This window comes from Podarcis raffonei, chromosome 12, assembly GCF_027172205.1.
Source record: "Podarcis raffonei isolate rPodRaf1 chromosome 12, rPodRaf1.pri, whole genome shotgun sequence".
NCBI classification, from domain to species: domain Eukaryota; kingdom Metazoa; phylum Chordata; class Lepidosauria; order Squamata; family Lacertidae; genus Podarcis; species Podarcis raffonei.
In genome coordinates this window covers 39,152,501-39,177,692 of record NC_070613.1, presented here as the reverse complement: position 1 = coordinate 39,177,692, position 25,192 = coordinate 39,152,501, and the positions used below count along the sequence as shown (strand labels likewise).

At 38.2% G+C, this 25,192-nt stretch overlaps 1 protein-coding gene across 15 annotated transcripts in view; it reads left to right on the top strand.

The window, feature by feature from the left end:
• Positions 1–25,192, top strand: part of SATB1 (SATB homeobox 1) — a 116,257-nt gene that overhangs the window by 56,536 nt on the left and 34,529 nt on the right. For 10 of the 15 annotated variants that reach the window (XM_053359743.1, XM_053359728.1, XM_053359737.1 and 7 more), the window contains 5 exons: positions 415–526; positions 3,482–3,936; positions 13,084–13,194; positions 16,838–17,050; positions 20,198–20,353. In XM_053359743.1, the coding sequence (XP_053215718.1) occupies positions 415–526; positions 3,482–3,936; positions 13,084–13,194; positions 16,838–17,050; positions 20,198–20,353 (1,047 nt within the window). The remainder of the gene's footprint in view (positions 1–414; positions 527–3,481; positions 3,937–13,083; positions 13,195–16,837; positions 17,051–20,197; positions 20,354–25,192) is intronic. The other 5 variants (XM_053359741.1, XM_053359740.1, XM_053359738.1 and 2 more) reach the window with 3 other exon arrangements.

Genomic DNA, 25,192 nt, shown 5'->3' with positions numbered 1-25,192 from the left:
TCCTACGTGGGTGTACCTGTGTTTCCATAGTCATGTGAGAAGATCGTGCAAGCTTAGTTTTTGTTGCATTTTCTTTCCCTGGAAGCCTCATAACATAGCAGCTTTAAAATGTGTCAAAACAAAACTTTACATGATTTTTAACACAAGGGAGAATATGTGTTGTCTTCCATTAATGTATGTTTGTGTGGAAAAACAGCCCCCAGAGGGTCATGGGCTAGATAAAAATATGACATAATTTTTGCAAGCGATGCTACGCTGGTATTTCTGTCAAAGATACTGGGACAAATAGCAGGGATCTAAAGAGTTAGAATTCAATATGGTATTGAGTCTTAACATATTATCCATCAGATAATTAAAATAATGTCTTTTGTTAAACATCTCATTAATACAGATGCTTTTGCCCTCCTTTTTCAGAGTATGATTTCTTCCATTGTGAACAGCACTTACTATGCAAATGTCTCGGCAGCAAAATGTCAGGAATTTGGGAGGTGGTATAAACATTTCAAGAAGGCAAAAGATATGATGGGTAAGCATAAAGATAAGAGCTGAAGTAATGGTGACTACTTGTTTATGATTTGAAGCACTTTTAAGCTTATTCAAATTCTGGAAACTTGGACTTGTTTTTGCTAATAAGTACAAGAGATGAGAGAAAGTTTTCCTGCTCCCAGAACACTTTTTGTACAGTGTAGCCAAGGAAAAGGAAGAAAGCTGTGTAAATGCTTGAATGTTAATAATGTGTAGTTTTAAAAATTAGTATTCATTAATATTGGCATACTGAGACCTGTTAGTTTTCTCAAAGTTTTAGAAATAAAAAAGGGAATCGTAACATTTTGAATATTGAAAACATTTCAGATTTTAAATCTGTCATGTGGCTATCATAGCAGAAATAATAATAATGACCGTATGTTAAAATACTGGTTTAAAAAAATAATCTCTTGATTTAAGAAAAACTAAATTCACCATATTTTTTTGCTCATGGTTTCTCAGTGAACCCTGTAGCCAAAGGATTCTCTTGACTGTGCGTATGTACCATGATTATCCCTGCATCTCCATTAAGATGTTCTCCTCCATATCACAGGGTTTACTGAAACATGGGGCTAATAACTTCTGAATGTGCCAAACACCCTGGAGTGAAAACAGAAGTCAGTTCCTATTTGAAGCTTCATGTTTCTTTGAAGTCAAATCAAGAGTCCAGTGATGCATGTCTATATATAATCTGATCCAAATTGCATTGCAGTTAGTGATATAATTTACATTACAGTGGTACCTTGGGTTAAGTACTTAATTCGTTCCGGAGGTCCGTTCTTAACCTGAAACTGTTCTTAACCTGAAGCACCACTTTAGCTAATGGGGCCTCCTGCTGCTGCTGCGCCGCTGGAGCACAATTTCTGTTCTCATCCTGAAGCAAAGTTCTTAACCCAAGGTACTATTTCTGGGTTAGCAAAGTCTGTAACCTGAAGTGTCTGTAACCCGAAGTACCACTGTAGTTAAGCTACCCCTGCCCATTTATCTCAACATTTGTGTGCCTTTTCTAAAATGGAAAAAGCATACTAAAACCATAAAATTCACCAGAACATCACATAAAACCACATTCTGTACCAAAACACTAACTGGATTAAGGCCCATCTTTATCTGTGCAAGACCTAGTTAGATAGGGATTAGGACGTAACAGTTTGCCAAAAAAGGCTTTTATTAAATTATTTTACTTTTTTTTGAAAAGTTAAGCTTAGATAGCAGCCATTGACCTGCTCTAAGAAGGAAAAAGGAGTCAGACTACTAGTGAAATTCATGCATGCTTATTCTTGATGACTGCCATATTAAACGATGGTTCGCCTGCGATGGTTTGTGTGTGGTGAGACAGCTATCACAGACAGAGTAACACAGAGAGCCTTCCTATCACTTTGCTCCACATTTTAGCCACATTGTTTTTCACTGGAGCCTGCTCACACTTTTAACTGCAAACTGGGTGGTGTAACATCAGTTCTTAGGTTGCGGTCCTATTACACAATGACCAGGCGGTAAGTCCCATGAATTCATTGGATTTATGAGTAAGGGTGGGGCTTGCTTCTGAGTTAGGACTAAACTGTAAATGGCACTGTCATTTCTACACCTATTCCTCCCTAGGTATGGGATTATGGAAAAATGTGTGTGAAAACGGGTTGCTGTATATGGCCAAGTCTGCAGCACCTGTCAGCCGCCGCTAGCAGAATGTCACAAATCAGCACCCCACAACAGCAGAAAAGGCTGCCCGCAAGGCTGTTGTGGGCAGTTTGCAGCCTGATTTTCACAAGAATTTCTTCACAAGTTTTTCCGTACCCAGGAATGAAAACAGTGGCTATTTAAAAAGTGACGAGGTGTTAAAATATGTACACAAATGTACAAATGAGGCCTGTGTTAACCGAACCACAGTTTAATATACAGAAATCACTTGTAACTTCAGTACCTTCCGAAATAAATACTCTAGATTCAGCATTTATTTTCAGTTTTGTTCAAGTTTTTTAAAAGCTTTCCGATGAACATTCAAATGATGGAGCTTCGCATAAGCTTCTGCTATGTATTCTCAAAACCAGATGTGTATGGTTATAGTACCCAATAACTTTTGAGAGACTGTTGCAGAATTTCATTCCCCATATTAGCTGTTCCATTAGAAAAGAAACCAGTTTTCCACCTCTGCATAGCCAGGGATTTGCTGGCCGTGCTTTTAATAACAGCATTGCATTCACTTTTCCTAATGCTAATAATAATAATAATAAACCATTCTAAAACTACTGGCTGGAATACACCCAGAAGTTAATATTTGTCCAATAATAACAACAATAATGTAACTTGAAAGAAAAATCTTTAAAATACTGTCAGGTGTTTTTTTGGGGGGGGGACTTTAAATAGTGGATGTAAAAAGGAACAGGCTGAATAGAAAGGTAATTTTTATTGTAATATATGAGAGACTCAGTGTTTGTAAGCTAAAGCTTTACTAAACTGGTAATGACAATTGCCCTCTTCTAGGGAGTAAAGAGCTTTCTCAAGTTTTCCAAGAGCCTATTGGCATCCAGCAGGTGCCTGCATGATGCTTTTTTCAGCATCTGCTAAAATCAGTTTTCTTTAGAGCAGACCTTTCTATCCAGATAGGTAGAATGTTTGTTTACATGTGTTTTAATATTTTTATCACTTATTGCTGATATTAATTATTATTTGACTATTTTAAAGAGCTGTTTTTGCTGATCATTTTATTGTTTTGGCTTCCTTGTAATCCGCTTGGAGATTTTTCTTTATAATAAATTTTATTAAATAAATAATGCATTGTCTATAAAAAAAATACAGCTGGGAAAATGCTAGCAATGTTTTATTGGCAATGCTGTGTAATCAAATAGAGAATAATCTTCTCGTGAAGATTATCAACCATGCTGCTATATATATGTCTGTGTGTCTGTAAAAAAAATGATCACCTAAGTAGTATCTCTCTTTCCCCCCTCTCCTTCTGTAGCTGAAATGGATAGCCTTTCTGAACTATCCCAACAAGGTGCCAACCACGTCAACTTTGGACACCAACCAGTCCCAGGGAACACAGCTGAACAGCCTCCATCCCCTGTTCAGCTTTCTCATAGCAGTCAACCACCTGTTCGGACCCCACTTCCAAACCTGCATCCTGGACTTGTATCTACTCCCATTAGTCCTCAGTTGGTAAATCAGCAACTGGTGATGGCCCAACTGTTAAACCAGCAGTATGCAGTGAACAGACTTCTAGCCCAACAGTCCTTAAACCAACAGTACTTGAACCATCCTCCTCCGGTCAGCAGATCCATGAACAAGCCGTTGGAGCAGCAGGTCTCAACTAACACAGAGGTGTCTTCCGAAATCTACCAGTGGGTGCGTGATGAATTGAAACGAGCAGGAATCTCGCAGGCAGTTTTTGCACGTGTGGCATTTAACAGAACTCAGGTTAGACTTTTCTTTAAAAAAAAAAAAGCAAGATTCTTAATTTATTTTTTTTGCCATCTCCCCTGTTCATTATTCTATTATTTGCACAAACTTAGACTTGCCGTGATGGATAAATGAAACATTGGTAGATGCAAAATTGGTAGCTTCTAGGAAATGTACTAGGAAATTATGACCACACTTAGCTGGTTCTCCTGCATACCCCCCCCCTTTCTTTTTTTTACTTAGTAACCATGGCTTGGAGAAGTAGACAGTTAAAAAGTGCAACATCTTATAGGTCTTTAAAGCACACTTTTAGTATAAATAGTTTCTATTATTCCCAGACTTTGGAACATAATTTAAAATTGCACAACAGTGGGCCGATAGGCACATTCAGCCAGAAGTAGCTCACGTCAGTCATAAAGTGCTTTGCATCTATAATGTTTGCATTGCCTAGTCAATTCATTTGTTTAATGGGCACTGACACATACTATGGCATTAGTCGTTGTACCTGTTATGCTTTGGTTGCAGACTATTGGGGCAACTTTGAAAATTAACAATTAGTGATGCAGCAAGAGATGATGTTGCTGCTACATCTCCTGCCCAGTGTCATCTTGGATGTTGTTGTGTAAAGCTGAGAGAAAAATCCAATAAAAGAGTAGGCAGGGGATGAAGCAATTGTAACCTCTTCTGCTGCACCAGTAGTGTTAAAGCAGGAACCTGTGTCCACCACAATACTGTTGGACTCCAGTTTCCATCATTCCTGACTATCTATTTACTATGCTGATGGGCACTGATGGGAATTGGAAGTACAGCAAAATCTAAGAGGGTCTGCTCCCCATGTGTTGAAAGAAAAGGGTAGATTCTGCATGTTGCAACTGGCAGCCTTAATAATCTTTTCCACTGCCATCCTTGAGTCCACCTCCCCCAACCCACAGAAGCCGAGAAGTTTTCATGAAACATTTGGAACACAAAAATAAATAGCAAGCTTCAACAAGGTTACCTAATCATCCTGAAGCAATGTTCTGCCATTTTGTGACTCCCCAACAAAGAAACCAAAGGAGGGGAAGAGTGGACCAGACTAGATCAGAGATGCCAACCAAACAGGAGAGTTATGAGCACACAAACTGGCGCTACCCATAAAAGGGACCAATGAATTGATAAACATACATGGTAAATGGTAATACGTGATATCAAACAATGTATGTAAACAGTCATAAATGGCAAAAAATGGAGATCACAGATGCCTAATAAAAAGAAAAGCCAATTATTCCAGCTACTGAAATATCTGCCTAGGATACAAATCCTGCAGCGAAGATTTTTTTTTTTACAAAAACTTTACTAGTTCCAGCGGGAAACTGTTGCATTTCAATTTGGATTCTTCTTCTTTGATTTCATGTTTGTACCCAACTTACTTTTCCAATGCTTTTAACAAGAGTAAAGTAAAAAGTAAAAAGTAAAAACAACAATATCAAAAAACTGCAACCAGGCAATATGAATAATTGCCTTAACTATAAAAACTATAAACAATGCAAAATTTATAAACTGAATCAATATATTTTGAAAGTACAAAGATTTCACTAAATAAAAAAGGGATAACATAGCACATACTTTCATCAGAAATACTTAAAATTAATTAGAAAAATCTTTATATACATGGAGAAGTTTCTTTATGCATTGCAACACTGTTTTGGTCTTTGTAATCTACATTGGTAGCTACAAAATAAATAGAATAGTTATGAAAGAATTAGAAAGCATATGAAAGGCAGAGCAGGGGGATCCCCTCAGAGCACTCAGTCACTCATTCCTAAACTGCAAATATTTTCACAGCCAAGCTGATGGTGTCCTTTTCTTGAAAACCTAATAAACTTATTCAATAAAATAAAAATCTTCTGAGTAGAATATACATTCTAAATATATATTCCATATATAAAATTAACAATATATGGAGAGGGGAGGGTAGCAGGAATGAATTGCCTCCCCCAAAAAGTTGATAGCCCTTTTAAAGGGGTGCCACGTTCTCCATTTGAGTGTTCAGCTTTCCCGTTTTTGTGGGTGTACCTCTGAACTACATTCTCCTTTCCCCCCTCTCCAGTGAGCTACTGTACCAGAAATGGCACATACCCTCCTTACTTGAAACAAACAAACAAAGGTTGTGTGACCGGTATGGGCACCAACCTCATACTATAGGATAGTGGTGGGGAATCTGTGTTCCTCCAGATTTTATTGGATTTTGCCCTCCCCCCAAGCCCAGCTAACATTCCCAGTGGTCTGTTGAGTTGTAGTCCAACAACATCTGGAGGGCCACATGGTCCCCATCCTTGCTGTAGATTGCACATTGGACGTCCAAGAGTAATCTCTGTAGTCTGTATCTGTGAAGACTTCAGGAGCAGTCTTGATGCCAGATTGTAGCATGCCAGAGGTATAGTTTTTACTTTGACCGCTCCTTCTCAAGTTCTGATACAACAGCCCAGTTGTTTCTAAGGCTCCAAATGAGCACAGATAGTTCCACCTAGCCCTTCGTTCGTTTTCATTAATCTTGCCTCAAACAAAATCTTCCCCACTTTTTATAAAAGAAAAATATTCGTAGGACAACCATGATAACCCCATTTTAGTACGGGTTTTTAAAGTCCAGTTTTTCACTTTAGGTTTTTTACTTCATCAGTGCAAATCAATGTTTGACTTATTTTTGTTGCACAAACTATTAGCAAGGTCCATCAGCCTGAGCTTTGGAAAATGTAACTGCTTTTATTCTTGAGTCGCTCATTGAAACAATGTGAATTGAAAATATTTGTGATTATTTCCAGCTCTGTGACTTCTACTGAAATGGAGGAAGGGTTTTTTTGGTAATATTACATCTGCTGAATTTTAATTAAGTTGAATGTGTGTGAATATAAATTGTGGGATATTTCTGTATGTGGAATTTACGCTACGGACTGAAGTTATTTTTAAATTGTTCTTGGACAACCAAGAACTAGTTTCACTGAAAAAAGCAGTTCCGATTAAGGGAGTAGTATGCTTTTTAAGAGCTTAAATTTTTTGGCTAGTGCACAGAAATTCACTAACAATTGGGATAGCCTTCCCCAGCCAGTCTTGTGGTCTGCAGATGTTTTGGGCCATAATATCCATCAGCTCTATCCAGCATGCCGTCGGTCAAGGATGATAAAAGTTACAGTACAACAACATCTCGAAGGCACTGGATTGGGAAGGGTGCCTTGCGATTTTTGCTTAAGTAGTAGCTCTCATTTTACTAGTATGCATATGAATTTTTCTGTAACACTCTTGTCAAAAAGTTGGTGTTGCCATATTCTGGGACAAATTCATGCATATTTTAGTTGGTACAGACCATGATTTCTGTAATATATATTCCACCATTCCAGAGACGGTGGTTCCACTGCACCTTGTACAAATAAGGGGCAGGGGAAATATATTTTGTTCTTTTGTGTCCCACTTAACTGTCTTATGTCTTTTCCCTCATTTTTTACATAAAAAGAAACTTTCATACAGCATTTTAATGTAAAAGATATTAGTAAATAGAGGGTCTATCTAAAAATCAGCTCTGTTAAGGCAAGTTTACTATTGTTTCAGATATTATGTGTAATACAAAGAGCTGTTTCATACAGAAGGAACAGATATTTTGATTTGTAAGATTTCTTAGTCTTTTTGTTCATACATGCTTCTGAAGCAGCTACTGATGTTTCTACTAAGCATGTCTCTTGCTTATGCTCGAGGCTTCTACATGTATATATTATTTCACATATTTTAAATCTCCAAATATGATGGGTTGGGGTTTTTTTTGAAAGTTTCATTTCTGAAATTGTTATCTGTTAATTTCTCGATTTTACCCTTTCCCATGGCACATATTAGTGTTTCTCTCTCTCTCTCTCTCTCTCTCTCTCTCTCTCTCTCTCTCTCTCTCTCACACACACACACACACACACACACACACAGAGAGAGAGAGAGAGAGAGAGAGAGAGAGAGAGAGAAGCTGCAGCAATTCCATTAATCATTATTTTATTGTTAAATAGTACAGTAAAAGAGAAGAAATGCTTTTGGATATTTAAGGGGGGAAATCAAACTTTGAATTTGCACCAACTAAACATTTTTCAATGTGTGTCCCATAAACTGTGCTCCATACAACAACCGCAGTTTAAGAGAGACCCCTGAGTATAGGGCAGTATATAAATTCAATACATCATCATCATCATCATCATCATCATCATCATCAATAAGAAGAGAGTAGTACATTGTTGAAGGGTCTAGGAAATCCTATTGGAAGGTTTTAAATCCTTTCTTTTGCTTAGCAGTGACATTGATTAGTCTTGAGGACTTCCTTCTTGAAATTATATGCTTGGGAGGAAAGGTTCCACTCTGCCATGTTAAGCAGCAGGCTGGATCTCCGCTAACAAGTAGATCCGTTTTCAGGTTCCCTAGCCTGCTGCTTGACACAGACAACATGGGAACCTACTTGCAAGTAATTAATGTTCCATGCTTCTTCCATTGGGACTTAGAAGTCTCAATGAACTGCAGGGCAGTATATCCGGATAAAATGAGGGGTGTTTGAATATGGGGAGTGGAGAGCATTTGCAGTTTGGAAAGAGAGATTTTGTAGATGCCCCTTACCCCTAAACAGCTTCAATTTTAAAGAAATAACATGCGGGTACTGCAATGCCCATGCAGTAATTTTAAAGCCACATCAACGGTTTCCCCACACCACCCAGTAAGGCTTTCTTCAATTCTTCTTTCCTCCTTTTCTCCCTTGTCTTTGGCACGCTGCTTATTTTCCAGTAAAATGAAGAATGAAGATGGATTATTCAAAATTGATAACAGTAATGGACCATCCTGTAATGTTTTATTGAATTTGAGTTCTGTAAATTATGTGGTGGAGGGAAATTTGCCTGCTTAAGTATAACAGAAATTGCCACTGTGTTCGTATAATTCTTCATAGTGTAATTTAAGAAAAAGCACACTACCCATATCACTGTTTGAGTAAAAGGTAAAAAGGTGCTATTACACTATCATGACAGCTCTCCTCTCGCTAATAAGCGACAAAGATAAATGTGTCTGCTTATAACTTACTTGGCAGGACTCCAAACTTGCGGGTGGAGTTTGAAAATAATCTTCCACCTGGATATGAGATTTCAATCCATTGCAGTAAAGACAGCATATGAGGATGTTCTGCATATTTGGGAGCAAATCATATTTTTCTTCAGAGAGCTTTGAAGTTCCAGGAGCCTGATAAAATCTATCTGAATCAGTGATTACGTTCAAAGAGCAGACAAACTGGGGGCCAGACAGGCTATGTTTTAGTTCATATTGGCAGACACTTTCATTTATCTCCCTATTTTAAAGAATTCATAATTAGCTTTTGAAAGCACTGAAACTTATTGAACATATTTGTGCAATTACTAATGAAATATACTTGAATGATTTGTAAAGATTATGTTCATTTTTTGTGTGATGTGGCTGTGGCTTAAATTGACTTCTCCTGTAAGGGGAAAAACAGACCTCCTAAATTAGCACATCTAAACTCATCCTCTTTTTTCACTCATAGCAAAAGTTTAATAACAGAATTACAATACATTGACAAATTACTTTGACTGCATTAATGGGGTAATCGCTGGTGTAGCTGGTTGCAATATAATCACTGTAGTAATTATGCTTATATCTTATTTATTTATTTAATATTATTTACAGACCACTTTCTGCAAAGTGGCATTCAGTAAAAATCAATAAGAGCATTTATTTTTTAAAACAACAGGAATAAATCAGTAAAACCTATCAGCTACAGCCCACATGACTAGAAAACTGCTAGTTTATTGCAGTAAAGAAATGGTATAATTTTAAGATTTGGGCATACCTCCTTTCAAGACAACCTCTTCTGACGGGAGTGTTGTGTAACACTTAAACCAGCCTTTCTCAACCTTGGGTCCCCAGATGCTACTGGATTACAACTCCCATCATCCCTAACCACTGATCCTGCTAGCTAGGGATAGTGGGAGTTTTAGTCCAACAACATCTGGGGACCCAAGGTTGAGAAAGGCTGACTTAGACTCTAAGCCAGGGATGGAGGGCCAATGGCCTTCCAGATGTTGATGGACTGCATGGTTGCTTCCACACAGGCAACTCACTTCTAAAAGGGCATCTGCAATATATTTTGAATAAAACTTCCCTTTCCCATGTTTTCTTGATCAGTTTCCATGCATACACATCTGAATTAGCTGCACAATTGCTACATGACCTATCACTCTGCTGTACTGGCATATTAGATAAAGGTAAAGGAACCCCTGACCATTAGGTCCAGTTGTGACCGACTTTGGGGTTGTGGCGCTCATCTCGCTTTATTGGCCGAGGGAGCTGGCGTACAGCTTCCGGGTCATGTGGCCAGCATGACTAAGCCGCTTCTGGCGAACCAGAGCAGCACATGGAAACGCCATTTACCTTCCCGCCGGAGCAGTACCTATTTATCTACTTGCACTTTGACGTGCTTTCGAACTGCTAGGTTGTCAGGAGCAGGGACCGAGCAACGGGAGCTCACTCCGTTGCAGGGATTCGAACCGCCGACCTTCTGATCGGCAAGCCCTAGCCTCTGTGGTTTAACCCACATTGCCACCTGCGTCCCTGGCATATTATATAGCTGTAGCCATATTCTTCTCTATAGATTGTCTCTCCACCCTAGGATTTAACCTTCCCTTTACCAAATAGCATTGGCTTCATATCAGTCTTCTCTCTTCCCACAATTACAGCCAGGGCGAGAATCATGACTGAGTGCATAGTGATGGTGGGGGAGGGATCCTATTGAAAACCACCCCCCATTTGACATTTGGTGGTGGAGAAAGAGGGACTGCCCACTGGCTACAGAATTTAGAAGTAGGGAAGCAAAGTTGCTTTTCCATTTCTAGCTTAAAGCTGAAAAAGCAAGATAGGGTAGCTGTCATTGTCCGTGTCCAAAAATATTCAAGCTCCCATTAGGCATAGCCAACTTGATCAGTGGTCAGGGATGATGGGAGTTGTAGTCTAGCAATATCTGGAGGGTCACAGGTTTCACATCCGTGCTCTAGGCCATGGTGGGCATAGCGGTCAGGAAACTAGACGAGAAACCTGTTGTCTTTCTCAAGGGCAGACAAACATGGGGAACTCCTAATCCAGTGCTACTGGTGATCTGATTACATTTGGAGCTATAGACATTGTCATTATCTATACCTCCACACTGTCCACACAGCTCATCCCTTTTACTTAAAGAAACAGTAGATGAATAAATCAACATACAGTCGTATCTTGGAAGTCGAACAGAATCTGTTCCGGAAGTCCGTTCAACTTCCAAAATGTTCGGAAACCAAAGTGTGGCTTCCGATTGGCTGCAGGAACCTCCTGCAGCCAGTCAGAAGCCACGGAGGCCCCATTGGACATTTGGGTTCCAAAGAATGTTTGCAAACCAGAACACTCACTTCTGAGTTTGCAGCGTTCGGGAGCCAAAACATTTGACTCACAAAGCATTCAGGAGCCAAGGTACAACTGTATTGGGTAGTTTAGGTATAGAACGTATGACAATCTGAGTAGTAATATAACTTTCAGTCTTACAAAATGGCTCTGACTGATTCTCAGTAGATGAACTTGGGATTTCAAGTACTACTTTGTGTATTTAGGGATTGTAACTTCTTGGGGATACGAATATGTTGGTTTCTTTTGAGTATTCCATGTACCATCTTAACAGAGTATTATCTGGGTATTTAATTTCTTCCACAGTAGCTGATGCCATCAAGTTTTCTCCAACAAATTTGATATAAACTTTGTCTCCTCTCTTTAAATGTGGCAGTTACTGCTTTGAACTGGATTAGTTATAGAATGCTCATAACTTCTCTTGGCTTGCTAACTTGAAGCAGCAACTTTTTCCAACTCAGGCCTTTTTGGAAAGAGGTTCTTCTGTAGGGTTGGAATAGTATTCTGATTTGTCTTTCCATGAGCAATTTGCTGGACTGTATCCAGTAGAATCAATAGCGTTGACCTGAAGTTTAAAAGAGCAAGTATATATGTCATTTCCCCCCTCAAGATTTTCATTGCAGTCTGTACTTCTATTGTCCTTTAACTGTTGGTAACATAGCAAAAGTTATAAGATGTCCAGAATGACTGAATTCAGTTGCTGCAAATTGGATTATATTTTCGGTCATGAATTTATCTGGAATTCCAAAGTTATCAAAGATATTATTCAGTCGTACAACAGCACTGTGGCAGATAATGCCAGGCAAGGGAGTATCTCAATATACCTTTAATACTACTTAGTGTCTGCCAAATAATGTCCATCTCCCATTGGGGTGTAGTGATGAAAGATTCTGTTGTCACAATCTGTTTCTTCTAAAACAGTCACAAGATAATATTTTGGTTTTTTATGTCATTTCTAGTATTGTGCTATCCGCATGGCTTGTTCACAACTTGTGATTATACTTTTATCCCCTTTGTGAACAAGGTCTAGGATTCTAGATTCAGGTAGGTAGCCGTGTTGGTCTGATGCAGTCGAAATAAATAAAAAATTGTCCAGTAGGACCTTAGAGACCAACTAAGTTTGTTCTGGGTATAAGCTTTCGTGTGCATGCACACTTCTTTAGATACACAGTATATCTGAAGAAGTGTGCATGCGCATGAAAGCTTATATCCAGAACAAACTTAGTTGGTCTCTAAGGTCCTACTGGACAAAGTCTAGGATTTTTTTCTTCATAGATTTTGGTACAATCAGTACAGCTCCCATCTGTTATCAGCCTTTCCAATTTGCTTACTTGCCAATGGTCAGCAAAGTACTTTCTAGTCATCTCTGAAACATTGCTAAGGTTTAGGTATTTAGACCATCTCAGTGTGATATACTAGAAGACTTCTTGACATTCCAAATCTCTTTGAATAGCAATCTGGATCTGACAAAGAAAAGCATACACAGTATGAAAGTTTGACATCCCCCCCTCTTAACTTGAAAGTGTACGCTTGCATTGTGGGACTTTGTGACAAGATGTCTGCCATGGCAAACACTGGATGGCTTTGTAGTGATACTTGGTCCAAATATTTTCATGTATGAAGGTCATCAAGTGTTTATGGTCTGTGAAGAGCTTGGAAGAACATAGTCTATATAGAGACGTGTGTGTGTGTGTGCCTGCACGCTAGTGATTTCTGCCTTCCATTTTTTAGTGGAAAAGCAATTGGCATGTTGTGGAAAAAAAGCAATGCAGGAAAGAAGTTACAAACTATATGCTGAAATTTGTTTGCAGTAGGAATCCAGCTACAATCAGTACAACTAAGGTTTGCTGCACTTACTCCTTTCAATGTGTTTTAATAATTGGTTTCTCCAAGATAGTACTTATTACCCACTTTCCCAGTGTGTATTTATTTCGCTTTTGCCAATAGTGGGCTATTATATCCCTACTAGACCAAAACATAAAATCATTGTATAAGTTCTATATGGATTTAACACATTTACTGCATTATTTTGACATGACTATAGCTTTTACTTCTTTTATATGTTAATATATGCTATGTTTTGTTATAGATTATCCTAATATTTTGTGCTGAGTTTTCTGTTTGCAACTTGGGGCTTCCTCAGTAAAGTGGGTTATAAGCAATACATAAAATAATGGAGCAGAATGCAACTGACATTAATTCTGAACCATGCACTCCTCCTAGTAATGCACACACATATAATTTTGAAAAATGAAAATGGTTGGAATGCAGGTACAAAAAAATTAATGGTGTATCCAGCTGACCACAATATAGAGCCCAGTATCAAGCTACTCTAGTGATGGAAGTGCAGAAACAGTTTTTCTTCTCTGCTGTTGAATCCTCTCAGTATCATCCAGCAGAGCTTTTCTGAATATTGTGAGATCTTTTGAAGTCTAGCCCAGGAAGAATTTTGTGCAAACCTTGGTAGAGTGCAGTTATATATATTTGCAATGTAGTCTGAAGAGTGGCTGGGGAAATCATCTAGATGGGTGGGGTAATAATAATAATAATAATAATAATAATAATAATAATAATATATTATAAAGTTGTTCACAACCATCAGGATGCAGTGTTTATACCCTAGCTTTCATGAATAAATTTCAGTTATTGGAGCCTGATTATTTGGATAAGATGCTTGGTTGGGTCCAGCCAACCATATTTTTACTTAAGCCTCGCCCATCATGGCTTATTAAATCCAACAGAGATGAGCTGAGCTCCAGAGTGATCCCCCAAATGCTGTACAGAGTCAAAATTTGGGGAGAGGACAAGAACACTATCAAAGGGCTAGAAACGGTGCAGAATCAATTTCTTAGGAGATTATTCCCCTTACGTTAGGGAACAGCAGCAGCACCTTTATGCACAGAAGCCGTGCGGACTTCTATCTCTTGTGTTGGGCTCTGAATACCATTTGCTGGGAATCACAAATGGGGAGATTTTTGTTGTACTCATCTGCTTGTGAGCTTCCCATTGGCATCTAGTTGGTCACTAGTTGACACTAGTCACCATCTTCTTTATAGATAATGTCTCCAAACATTCCTTCTTTTTCTCTTGGGCGGGTACTCTAAGGCTGAGGAGGTTACCACCTTGTAACACACATGCAATGAACTGCTCCTCTTTGTATATTATTTCTGTAATAGAACACCCTCTGTGCGGTAAAAGTCTCTGTCTTGGAATACCATGTAGTTCTCCTCTGAAATTACTGTTGCATCATATCCTGAATCTGTTTTGGAATTAACATTTGACCCACAAATAATTACATTTATTCTTCCTGGAAGGTCAATGCCTTTACAATATATACCGCCTAAGAAAAAAATTGTCATCCATTTCTGTTGTCACCATTTGTACTACTGGGTATGACATATTATAGCACAGTGCTCTGTTTATGAACTCTTCCTGCACAGCGCATGGCTGGACAAATTCTTCTAATGTTGTGATCTTTTTGTTTCTTGGTAAGCTGTTTTAAAGGCTGAGCCTCTTTGCTACACAATGTACTTAAAGTAGCTGGGCTGCTTTTCATGGGCTTTCTTTTTTAATTCCTTTGCAAAGATAAAATTGAATTTGCCGTTTTCGAAATATATATAGTGTTTTGTGGAGCAGACGTTGGCTCCTCTAAGTCTCTCTTAAGTTCTCTTTGCTCCCTAGTCTGGGTTTTGATTAACTGAGGTTGCCTTCACATCTCTGTGACTTTGTGAAGTGTTAACTCTACCATCAGCTGCATCCTTTCATAAAAAGGCCTTCCTCTAGAATTCTAGGGGTGGGGTTATGAGTTTGTTTTTGTTTTTATTTGAAACTTTGCGTTCTCATTTTGTATTTTTTTATTGTGGTCTTCACATAAATGGTGGTATGCAAATTTAATGATGATGGTGGTAATAATAATCTTGATGTGGGTATAATAAGGTTGCCTGAAGAAGAAACAAACAAACAAACAAAAAAAAAAACCTGTGGATCATCCTATCAAAGCCATTTGCTGCAGGTTTAGTTAATAATGCAGATTCACTGGCCACTCTAACCCGAGGCGGGTGGATCATTCCTGGAGCGCCCAGTAAGCTAATCAAGTAGATCAAGAAGGAAGAACCTTCGGTCCTCCAGGTGTTGCTGAACTACATTTCCATTGGGCCTTGCAGGCATGGCAAGTGGTCAAGGATGGAGAGAGAGGTAGTTCAGTAACGTCTGGGGGGCCAAAGTTTCCCATCCTTGAAGGAAATCCCACTGCTAAGTCAGGGATGGAAGCCTGGTGGTGCAATGGGTCAGTGCATCTGGCTGTTAACCAAGAGGTTAATGGCTTGAGTCCACCCAGGAATGGCTGTGGACAGGATCCCTGCATTGCAGGGGGTTGGACTAGGTGACCCTTGGGATGCCTTCCAACTTTGCAATTCTGTGATTCTATGCAACTGCTTGGTCAAGTTAAATGATCAGCTACCTAAAATATGGCAAGAAACCTAAGCCATTCTTAATAAAAAATGGCATGTTTGTTTGTTTGTTGGTTGGTTGGTCGGTCTGTTTCTTTGTTTTGGAGTGGAAACAAAACCTTCCTGTGTCTTTCCTAAAGGAAGATAAGATCATTTTAGATACTAAGAGTCTGTTTGTGGTAGCTGATTGTGCGAGGGTCATTAGTACCTGGGTGAGAGTCTATAGACGGCTACCTTTGAATCTTGACTACAAATACATAAATAAATGACTAAATAATCCCCATTGTGAGTTGGCTGTAAATTCCAAATTTTATTGGATAATTTCCTACTATTTTCCTGTGTGTGTGTTTGTGCGAGTATGATTCTTCCAATTATTTGGGAAGGAGAGAAGGAAAAAATATTGAGACATTTGCCATAACCAATTGAGCCATGTTTCCAATGATTACCTGTGATAATCCAATCCAACAATTAGTCATGATATTTTTCAAATGTTGGGCACAACAGGGAAGGGGGGGGGAGCAAAGTACTGTTTTCAACATGACAATCTACAGGTGGATTTTGCTCGCTCTCTTTTGTAAACAAGTTCTGTGTAAATTGTGAACTGCCCTCAAATTTCTAGATATGCCTGTATCGTTTTAATATATGCCTTATTGCAGACTTTGAATAGCAGTGATGCAATAATGCTGCAGAATTACTTGTATTTTATTTATTCTTATTCTTATTGTCTGTCTTAGAAAGATTTCATGGCAAGTTAAGTCAGTAAAAAAGAGGAGACCAATTAAGCAGATTCAGTCTGTATTGTGCGTAAAGCAGATGCTTAATAAAATTAGGAATACAATTGAGGCTCTCTTCTGTATTACCTAAATTGTCAGTAATATATTCCTATGCAGGATGAATGCCTTTTTGTTGTGTGTTTTCTAAAGTTAAGGAAGCAAAGCAAATCATGATTAGCAGTGGCTGTTTGTTATATAAGGCTGCATAGAGTAATATGGCTTTGTGTTTGTGTGTGTCTCTGTGTGTGTCTTTTTCCTCTACAGGGCTTGCTCTCAGAAATCCTGCGAAAGGAAGAAGACCCCAAGACCGCGTCACAATCTTTACTGGTAAACCTTCGGGCTATGCAGAATTTCTTGCAGCTGCCGGAAGCAGAAAGAGATCGAATATACCAGGATGAAAGGGAAAGAAGTTTGAATGCAGCTTCTGCAATGGGCCCCACACCTCTTATAAGCACACCGCCCAGCCGACCAACACAAGTAAACTATTTAAAAGTCTTTCTGATCTGCTTGATGCCAAATGATGTGCTTTGATGGTGTGTGCAAAAGAAAGGCAAGCTGTATAGCTGCTGTTTTTTCAGATACAGTAATGCAGCTGGAAGTTCTGGTTGAGTTTAGTGTATCAAAATTGCACGAGCAGTGCAGCCTGCATTTCGTTTCCTTTTTAAAAAAAGGAAGTCAGCAGTCTTAGTAAGTCCTCAGATGGATTGCGGAGATTTAGCCTTGTAGTGTGAAAGTCAACCGGGTACAAAATTATGATAGTTCTCTGAAGCTCCTAAAGGCTTGCACTAGCTCTGAAATAATGCTTAAAATCCTAAAGGGTGTTGCAGGCTCAGTTAATTCCATTTGATCATTTATAGGCACAATGAGTGCCTGTATGTGGAGCCCTTCAAAGAACACAGTAATGTGTGAAGGGGAGGTACATCTTTGAATAGAAAGCAATAACAAATCTTCAGCCATGAATTATGAATGATGGATGTCTCTTTTAGCAACAGGCATAGCTATATATATTTTTAAAAATAATCAGTAATTTCATTGACATTATTTAAGCAGATTCTTCAATAGTTCTCGAAACCCAGTCAAAGATAAATTGAACTAAAGTTTCTGAATTAGAGGCTGCATGGACCCTCATTGCTGCTGAGAAGGCGTTTGTCTTCAGATACACTGCTCACAATTTCTAATTTCAGAGGATTTCTTTCTGTGAGCTTATCACTTAATTAAGATCGTTTAAACACCTTTGAAATCTAAATGCTTGGCTGTTCACTATATAGAAAATAGTTCTAATTGACTACCTTTGTGCCAAGTCTTATTTTAATGACACACGTGAAATGGCCAAAATATGAAATACAACCTTCCATCCTTGAGAAGTAACCATGGAGAGGACAGTTAATGGAAACACTAACATTTAAATATAAATATGCTTCCAGGCGCCACTGTAATAATGGAGTAGTAAACTTTGTCCTGATAAAAAGCCATTCTGAATGAGAGCGACTGCATTTATTATACCTCTTGTGTCATTTGAAGAACTGAACTGAAAAGTAGTTTGTTTTGCCTGGAATGAAGTACTTTATGAATTTTAATGTACAATGTCATATTAAAAGCTAAACCAGGATTAAAAAAGATTTTTGTTCCTAAACTAAAACAGTACTTATGGGAATATGTATATAAAAGGGTTGGGTTTTTTGTTCATTTTCACATGGGAAAAAATATGAGAAAGCCCATATTTGTGAAAAGCTGTTAAATTACCTGTTTGGGTAAATTTGGGCTTCGTTCAAGAAATATGAATGACTCCAAATTTTCCTGTTTTTATTGTCAGCCAAGATAGATAGAATTGCTAGGAGATGTGTCTTTTCTAAATATTTTTAAAAGAGCTGCTAGGAATGGAAATTATATTTTCTTAGACAGATGAGAATAAAGGCTCATGGCAGTTTCATAGAAATGTTAGCAAAGTTTTGTCACCATTACAAATAACTGCATAGTTGATGCCTAGTTGTATTAAATTTTTTAGGTGTAAGATTTTAGTAGGCATTTTTTTCAAATTTTGTGAAGTGCCTTAATGCTGTATAAATAACAACTCTTCTTATGGGATTTGGTGGTGCACCAATTTAACATTGTGAAGGTTTTATGTCCTTTTGCTTCCACTTTCTTCCTTAGCTCTGTCTTGAGTTCATTCCTTACTCTAACACTAAATTATTATTTTTCAGAAAACATAGTATTATAAAAGCTTCTTTTAAATATATATATATATATATATATAGTATCACACACATTAAATTGTGACTGATGCTTTCAATAGAAGTTCTGGAGGGGGGAAAGCCTTTGTAGATAGCCTCTGAAAGGTTAATTAGCAATACGTAGTGCTCAGCAGAGCACAACAGACTAATCATCCATGATATTCTTAATGGTTCAAGAGAAACTGTTAGAAAGGAAGGGAAATGTTTTTGAGGCTGATCTGCTATGCAAGAGTTTGGAGAAATGAAACAACCCTTCTCTAGTAACCTATAACCCAAGTTCATAAAGGTATGCCAAGCAGTCTGAAGTAATTTGTCCTCATCTATCGTCGTCATCCCCCTCCAAGTTTTCAAAGAGTCTTTTAATATTTGTCTACTATTATATTTATCTATACCCAGTTAAAAGAATCTCATGCTCTTGACATTATTTGGATGTAGCATGTTAGAAAATGTAGTTTTGATAAAAGGCTGTGTCTGGCTTGCTGGGTAACCTTCCTATGAAGAACTGATCGATGAGACAGGAATGACCCTAGAGCAGTGATGACCAAACTTGGCCCTCCAGCTGTTTTTGGACTACAACTCCCACCATCCCTAGCTAACAGGACCAGTGGTCAGGGATGATGGGAATTGTAGTCCCAAAACAGCTGGAGGGCCAAGTTTGGCCATCACTGCCCTAGAGGGAAAAGAGCGTACACATTTGCTCGTGTTTTGTCTGGGTGCCTGGAGTTGCTAGGTTTGCTCAGCAGGGAAGAGCAGAAACTTTCACCTTGCTTGTCTGGGAGGGATTCGGTTGATGGTGCATCTTAACAGATTTCTGCAGCCTCTCCATCAATTGCTGAAACCAGAGGCGTGGATCAGCTCTATGAAATGTTGCCTCGCGTTGTGAAAGCAGCCCCTGCCCCACGATGGTTTCTAGTCAAGAACACAAACCACCTGGCCATCTGTCAGGGAGTCTTTAGCTGTGATTCCTGTATTGCAGGAGTTTGAACGAGATGGGGTTACCTCCCAATTCTATGATTCTATAAATCGATAAAAACTGTTGTTGTTTACACATCAAGGTGGTATACATAGTTCTCCCCCTCCATTTTCTCCTCACAACAACCCTGTGAGGCAGATTAGGCTGGGAAACTGTGACTGGCCCTAGGTCACCCACTTTCTCAATGAAAAGGAAAGACACTTTGCATGTGCTCAGGAACTTTTACTAGGTTCAAGCTTGCTAGTTGAAATAATTATTTCATTGACTTTATTCAAAACTGGGCTGGTGGAAGGGTCTTGGGGGAGTGCTAACGGTTCCAGGTGCTGGCAACTCACACTACACAAGTAGTGTGTTGTTACAGCTGTAGTGCCATTCAGTTGGGCATCCTTTGAAATTTGACGTTCATATCTTATTTTCCAGGTAAAAACTACAGCTATTGCAACAGAAAGGAATGGAAAACCAGAAAACAATACTATGAACATTAATGCTTCCATTTATGATGAGATTCAGCAGGAAATGAAGAGAGCTAAAGTGTCTCAAGCATTATTTGCAAAGGTTGCAGCAACTAAAAGCCAGGTAAGGGCCTTATCAGGCCTCAGTGGGCTACATTTGCTTTTCCAACATTTGTTCCAATATGGAGTTGATTTGGCCTGCATTTAGAGGGGGAAACAGAATGCTATATGGACGTGTTGGGTAGTAACAATGTAACAGTTAAAATTCGCAATATCTTAAGTATGCTTAGCTTTCTTTGAATGTTGCCTTACCTGTTGTAAAATTCGATGTTTTCCTAGTAATATGAGGGAAAGCTACCATCCTAATGGCCAGGGACACACAACTCAAACCACACTGAAGGTCCAAATTATATACTTCTACATCGATCATCATAAATAGTCTAAATAGTCTATTTTCATTTAACTTATTAATTTTAAGTCTTATCTTCCCCCTCTCTTTTTCCATAGTTTTCTCTACCATTATATTCATCATCATTATTATTACACCACTGTTGACATCTGAAAACCTCTGTTAGCCCTTCCTCTTTTTCAATCCTTAACATATTATCTCCCTGTACAACTACTGGTTTGAATCACCCTCTCCTCTTATCTTCGTATCTCTTATGTATACAGTGTCTACCCAAAACTATGTCAATATTACCAGGCGGTCTAAGCTTGAGGCAACTATCATTTGCATAGAAATACTTATACTTCTTGCCCCTCTCTAATTCTGTGTGTACCTTTTCCTATGCTGCCTTATTTTTTATTGGCTCTTATTCGGTTCAGTGTATTGTTTTTTGCCTTCTTGCCTTATTCTGATGACACAGATCGTTTAGAGTCTGTTCTGTCCCAAACCGGAGCCTTTCTCAGCATCTGCCGCTACTGCCCCAGAAACCATTTTAAATGCTGTTGTACAAGCTTTTCAATTTTAAGTGCTAGTAGTTGGGTGACATTATAATACAAGTGTTACCTATAGAATATCCAATGGTTTAATATGAACACACTCTTTTTTTAATGACATTGAATAGAAAGTCAGTGTGTAGAGTGAAGGTAATTTACTGCTGGAGATAGAAATGGCATTTTTGATTTTTTTTCTCCACATAGCTATCATGCTCAGTTTATGTTCACTGAAGATAGTGGTACATTATTGTTAGCAGTGTTAGAGTTCTTGAAACACATGGCCAAAATTAGATTATATGCATGAAAATATGTACAGACAGGGCAGTTAAATACAAAGTTGATTTGAGTGGTAGATTATCCTTAGCCATGATACCAGCATCTTAAAACTACCCAAAGGGTGTGTGTCTGTCACTTATAGCTTGAGTAATATAAGTTCTCTGTATTGGGGATGTATTTTGGACTCTGTTGTTGCAGTTTGTTTTGTTATTTAAGCTTCAGCTTTGGAAATATTTGCAGTTGGGAGTCGCTCCATCTTTCATTATATAGAAAAGATGTTTCTTTTTAAAGTTATATGCTGTAAGGAATACTTAAAAGGATATTTTGGAAATGTTATATCAAAATGATTAAACTCAAGCTGTGGACTGTAAAAAATTATAGCTTTACAGGCCACATGCCTGCCTACCCTTCAATCACTGTCAAAGTGATAATTTCTGCAATAATATGTTTCTTTTATTGTGGGATTCTAAACACCAAGTGCTGTTTAAACATTAAATGGAATTGTTTATGTTAGCTCTATACTCACTGTGTCATACACCAGGCCACTATAATCTCTCATGGAATGTAAAAATTCTGTCATGAATCATGGCTTGTGTATTGGAAATTACTGTAATTTTGATTGGAAATTACAGGGCTCTTGAAATGTTTCTAATTATGATAGAATGTTAACCGCGACTTCAAACCTGTGTGCTTCTTTAGATGTCTTTTATTTTCATGCATAGGTTATGCATTAAGATGAAACATCCGTTGTCAGCACCCGACCATGTTACCCATCCTTAGTCTTTTCCAGTTTTCCTTGGATATTGTAGCCATAAACTCACTTGGTTGCTAGTGTAGTTGATACCAAGATTTTATCCCACCCCTGAATTCTAACTGCATTGTAAATCCACATCGGACGCATCTTATAATTTAATTTTTAATCTAGTATGTCTTTTGTTTTGCATATAGGCCAGAGGGAATATCGGTAATCTTAGGAAACAGGAAGTTTACATATAGTTGAAAATAATTGATCTAACAATAACAGTATTAGGTGATACATTATTGAGAGCACCTCTAATTTTATTTGAAAGCACGTTCTGCAATGTACATCCTTCCAGTTATTTTTGACCTAAGAATATTAGTACATATACTTATGCACTTTTTAAAAAATAGTTTGCTGAATATAACAGAGCACTTTGTGCAAGAGGCACCATTACTAACAGTCCATTTTAATTATTCTACTGGTTTTAGTTTTAAACTGAAAAGTGTGGAATTAGTGGCTTTTAATTTCCAGACATTGTGGTCTGGGATTCCTAATATCACCAGTTAGTGTTCACATCTTGCTTTTTTTTTAATAGTGTTATTTGCTCAGTATGGTTCAGCTGTGCAATAGGGCTTTTGAGACTGCAATCCTATACACTGCGATCCTGTAATAGGTCCTACTGGTCTTACTTTTGAATAGGCATGCGAGTTTCCCAACAGTAAAAGGCAATTTGTCAGTTCTCTAGTGGAAGCCACACTTTGCTGAAGAAAGGCAATTAAGAAAGTCCAGGAGTATGCAATAATCTTAGACAAGTGCATCTCAGAACAGCACCCATTGTCTTTCGACCCTTGTTGCGGCCTTCCAAAATGGTTACATACCATTCATTCCCTACTGAATGGATAACTGAATTTTGGGATGCTGAAAATTGCATTGTGGAAAACAAACGTGCCAGTCACCTTAATGCAATCACCATTTAAACAAATGGCTGCTGCTACTGCAGTACAGTCTTCTGGGTAGTAAGAAGCTGATATGGAAAGAGGGTGCACAATTTAGAAATTAATGATTATTAACAGGGCAAGCTGTTTGAGAGTGGAACAGGCCACCTTCATTACAGGTTTTTAAGCGCAGGTCAATGGCCACTTATCGTGTGATGTAGTACTGGATTTCCTACATCAGCAAGGAGTCAGACTAGGTCCATCCAAGTCTTGATATCCTGTTGAGAACAAGGATAAGGCATAACTATATTTGTACTATACAAATATGTAGAATGAAGTCTTTTCTTTCACTGTCACAACTGCATTATTTATTTTCACATGTAAAATAGACAGTTGTCATTTGGGTGCTCTCAGACTTCTTCACTGTACAGTGTGACATGAAGACTACTTTTTTTTTGGCTAGGGTGTTTTCCCCCTCCTTGTGATGTTAAAGGGGACCTAAGTATGTAAGAAGAAATCTTGGCAGCGCTTGTGGTTTAGGGAAGCCCAATGCAGAGTTTCGCTTTTACAGTGTGGTAGCGCCATGCCTAGAAACAGCTGCTGCTTGGTCATTTGAATAGCACAATATATGGCCCTGTCATTTTGCACAAACGGATCCCCTTATTACTTAGTTAATATCACGATGACATTGCTTAAATTGCACTGGTATTTATTTTCTGGTATGAATGTTTGATAGTATTTTTATGTTTCCATAAAGAACTATTCATCTGGCACATCATATTGGATAATCATGAAAAAAAATTAGATTGGCTATCATAGCTTTGATCCATTTGTTGCATTGCAGTAACATTCCTCCTTACATTAGTTTAGCACCAAATGCTATATTCAGAATAAGCATTGTTAATTAAAAAAAATTATCCTGAGTATCTAAGACAGATTGGGTTTTTAAAAAATAGTATATTCTGATATTATTAAAATATCAGGAGGAAAGGGGCAGGATATAAATTCAACAAATAAATAAATAAATAAAAGATTTCTGCAGCTATAGCAGTGAAACTGCAAAAAACCAAATGGGACCAATCCAATTTAAGCACTTTTTTCTTACTGATTTAATGGTTAAGTATGTGCTTGGATTTCCCCGATTTGAACTAAAGGGTCAAGTTTAACAAACTTGATTGTGACCAGTATATTTTTTCCTAAATATGCTTGTCTGGTTGATACAATAAATAATGAAGCCATCCCCTAAATACATTATCCTTTAGAGAACTATTTCTGCTACCGAAATGTAAATAAGTCACAATACATGTAAGCATTTTAAGCATACTTGCATTCTGCCCCGCTCAACAGTAATTCACTGGATTTTATTAAGCTGTTACAAAACTTCACTTTGCATGGAACATTCCTATGTAGAACAGAGTGCACACTTCAGTGTGATTTGATTCAGTTCTTGGCCCTTGTTGGAAACATTTGTTTTTCTAATGTATATAGTACTACATGTACTTTCAGTAATCTGATGTAGCTAGAGATAATGCTAGCCCACTCCTTTGCTGCATGTTAAAGTATATTGCCTAACTTCCGGCCCTTCTATCTTTATCATTCCAGTTGTTCAGTCACTTACACGAGCTGAAATTAATAGGCTCCCATAGCTTGGTAGCAAACTACATGTACAATACTTGGCTGCTCCATGAGCATTTTAATTTACGGTAGGAAAGCTGTGCACAAACGTATTATGTAATTATACACTCCTTCTCAACTTGCATTTTACAAAGGAAATTGTGGTTTCGAACACATTTCCTACACTTTCTTGCTTTCTTTTTCACTCTCTCATGCACACACTTCTAAAACTCAGGCCAGGTCTTCTCCTAGATCTTCTACTCTCCTTGTGTGATTTCATCTCTTTTTGGACCACAGCTGTTTGGGATTTACATCCTTACTCCTGCTTTTCTGTTGCCTCTGGTTTGCATTTGTTGGCGGCGGGGGGTTGTTCACAACATTATTGGTTGTTCTGTTCTTATAATGTTTCTCACATGCTTATGGACCCGGCCACTAGTTCAACAGGCATTGTGGTGGG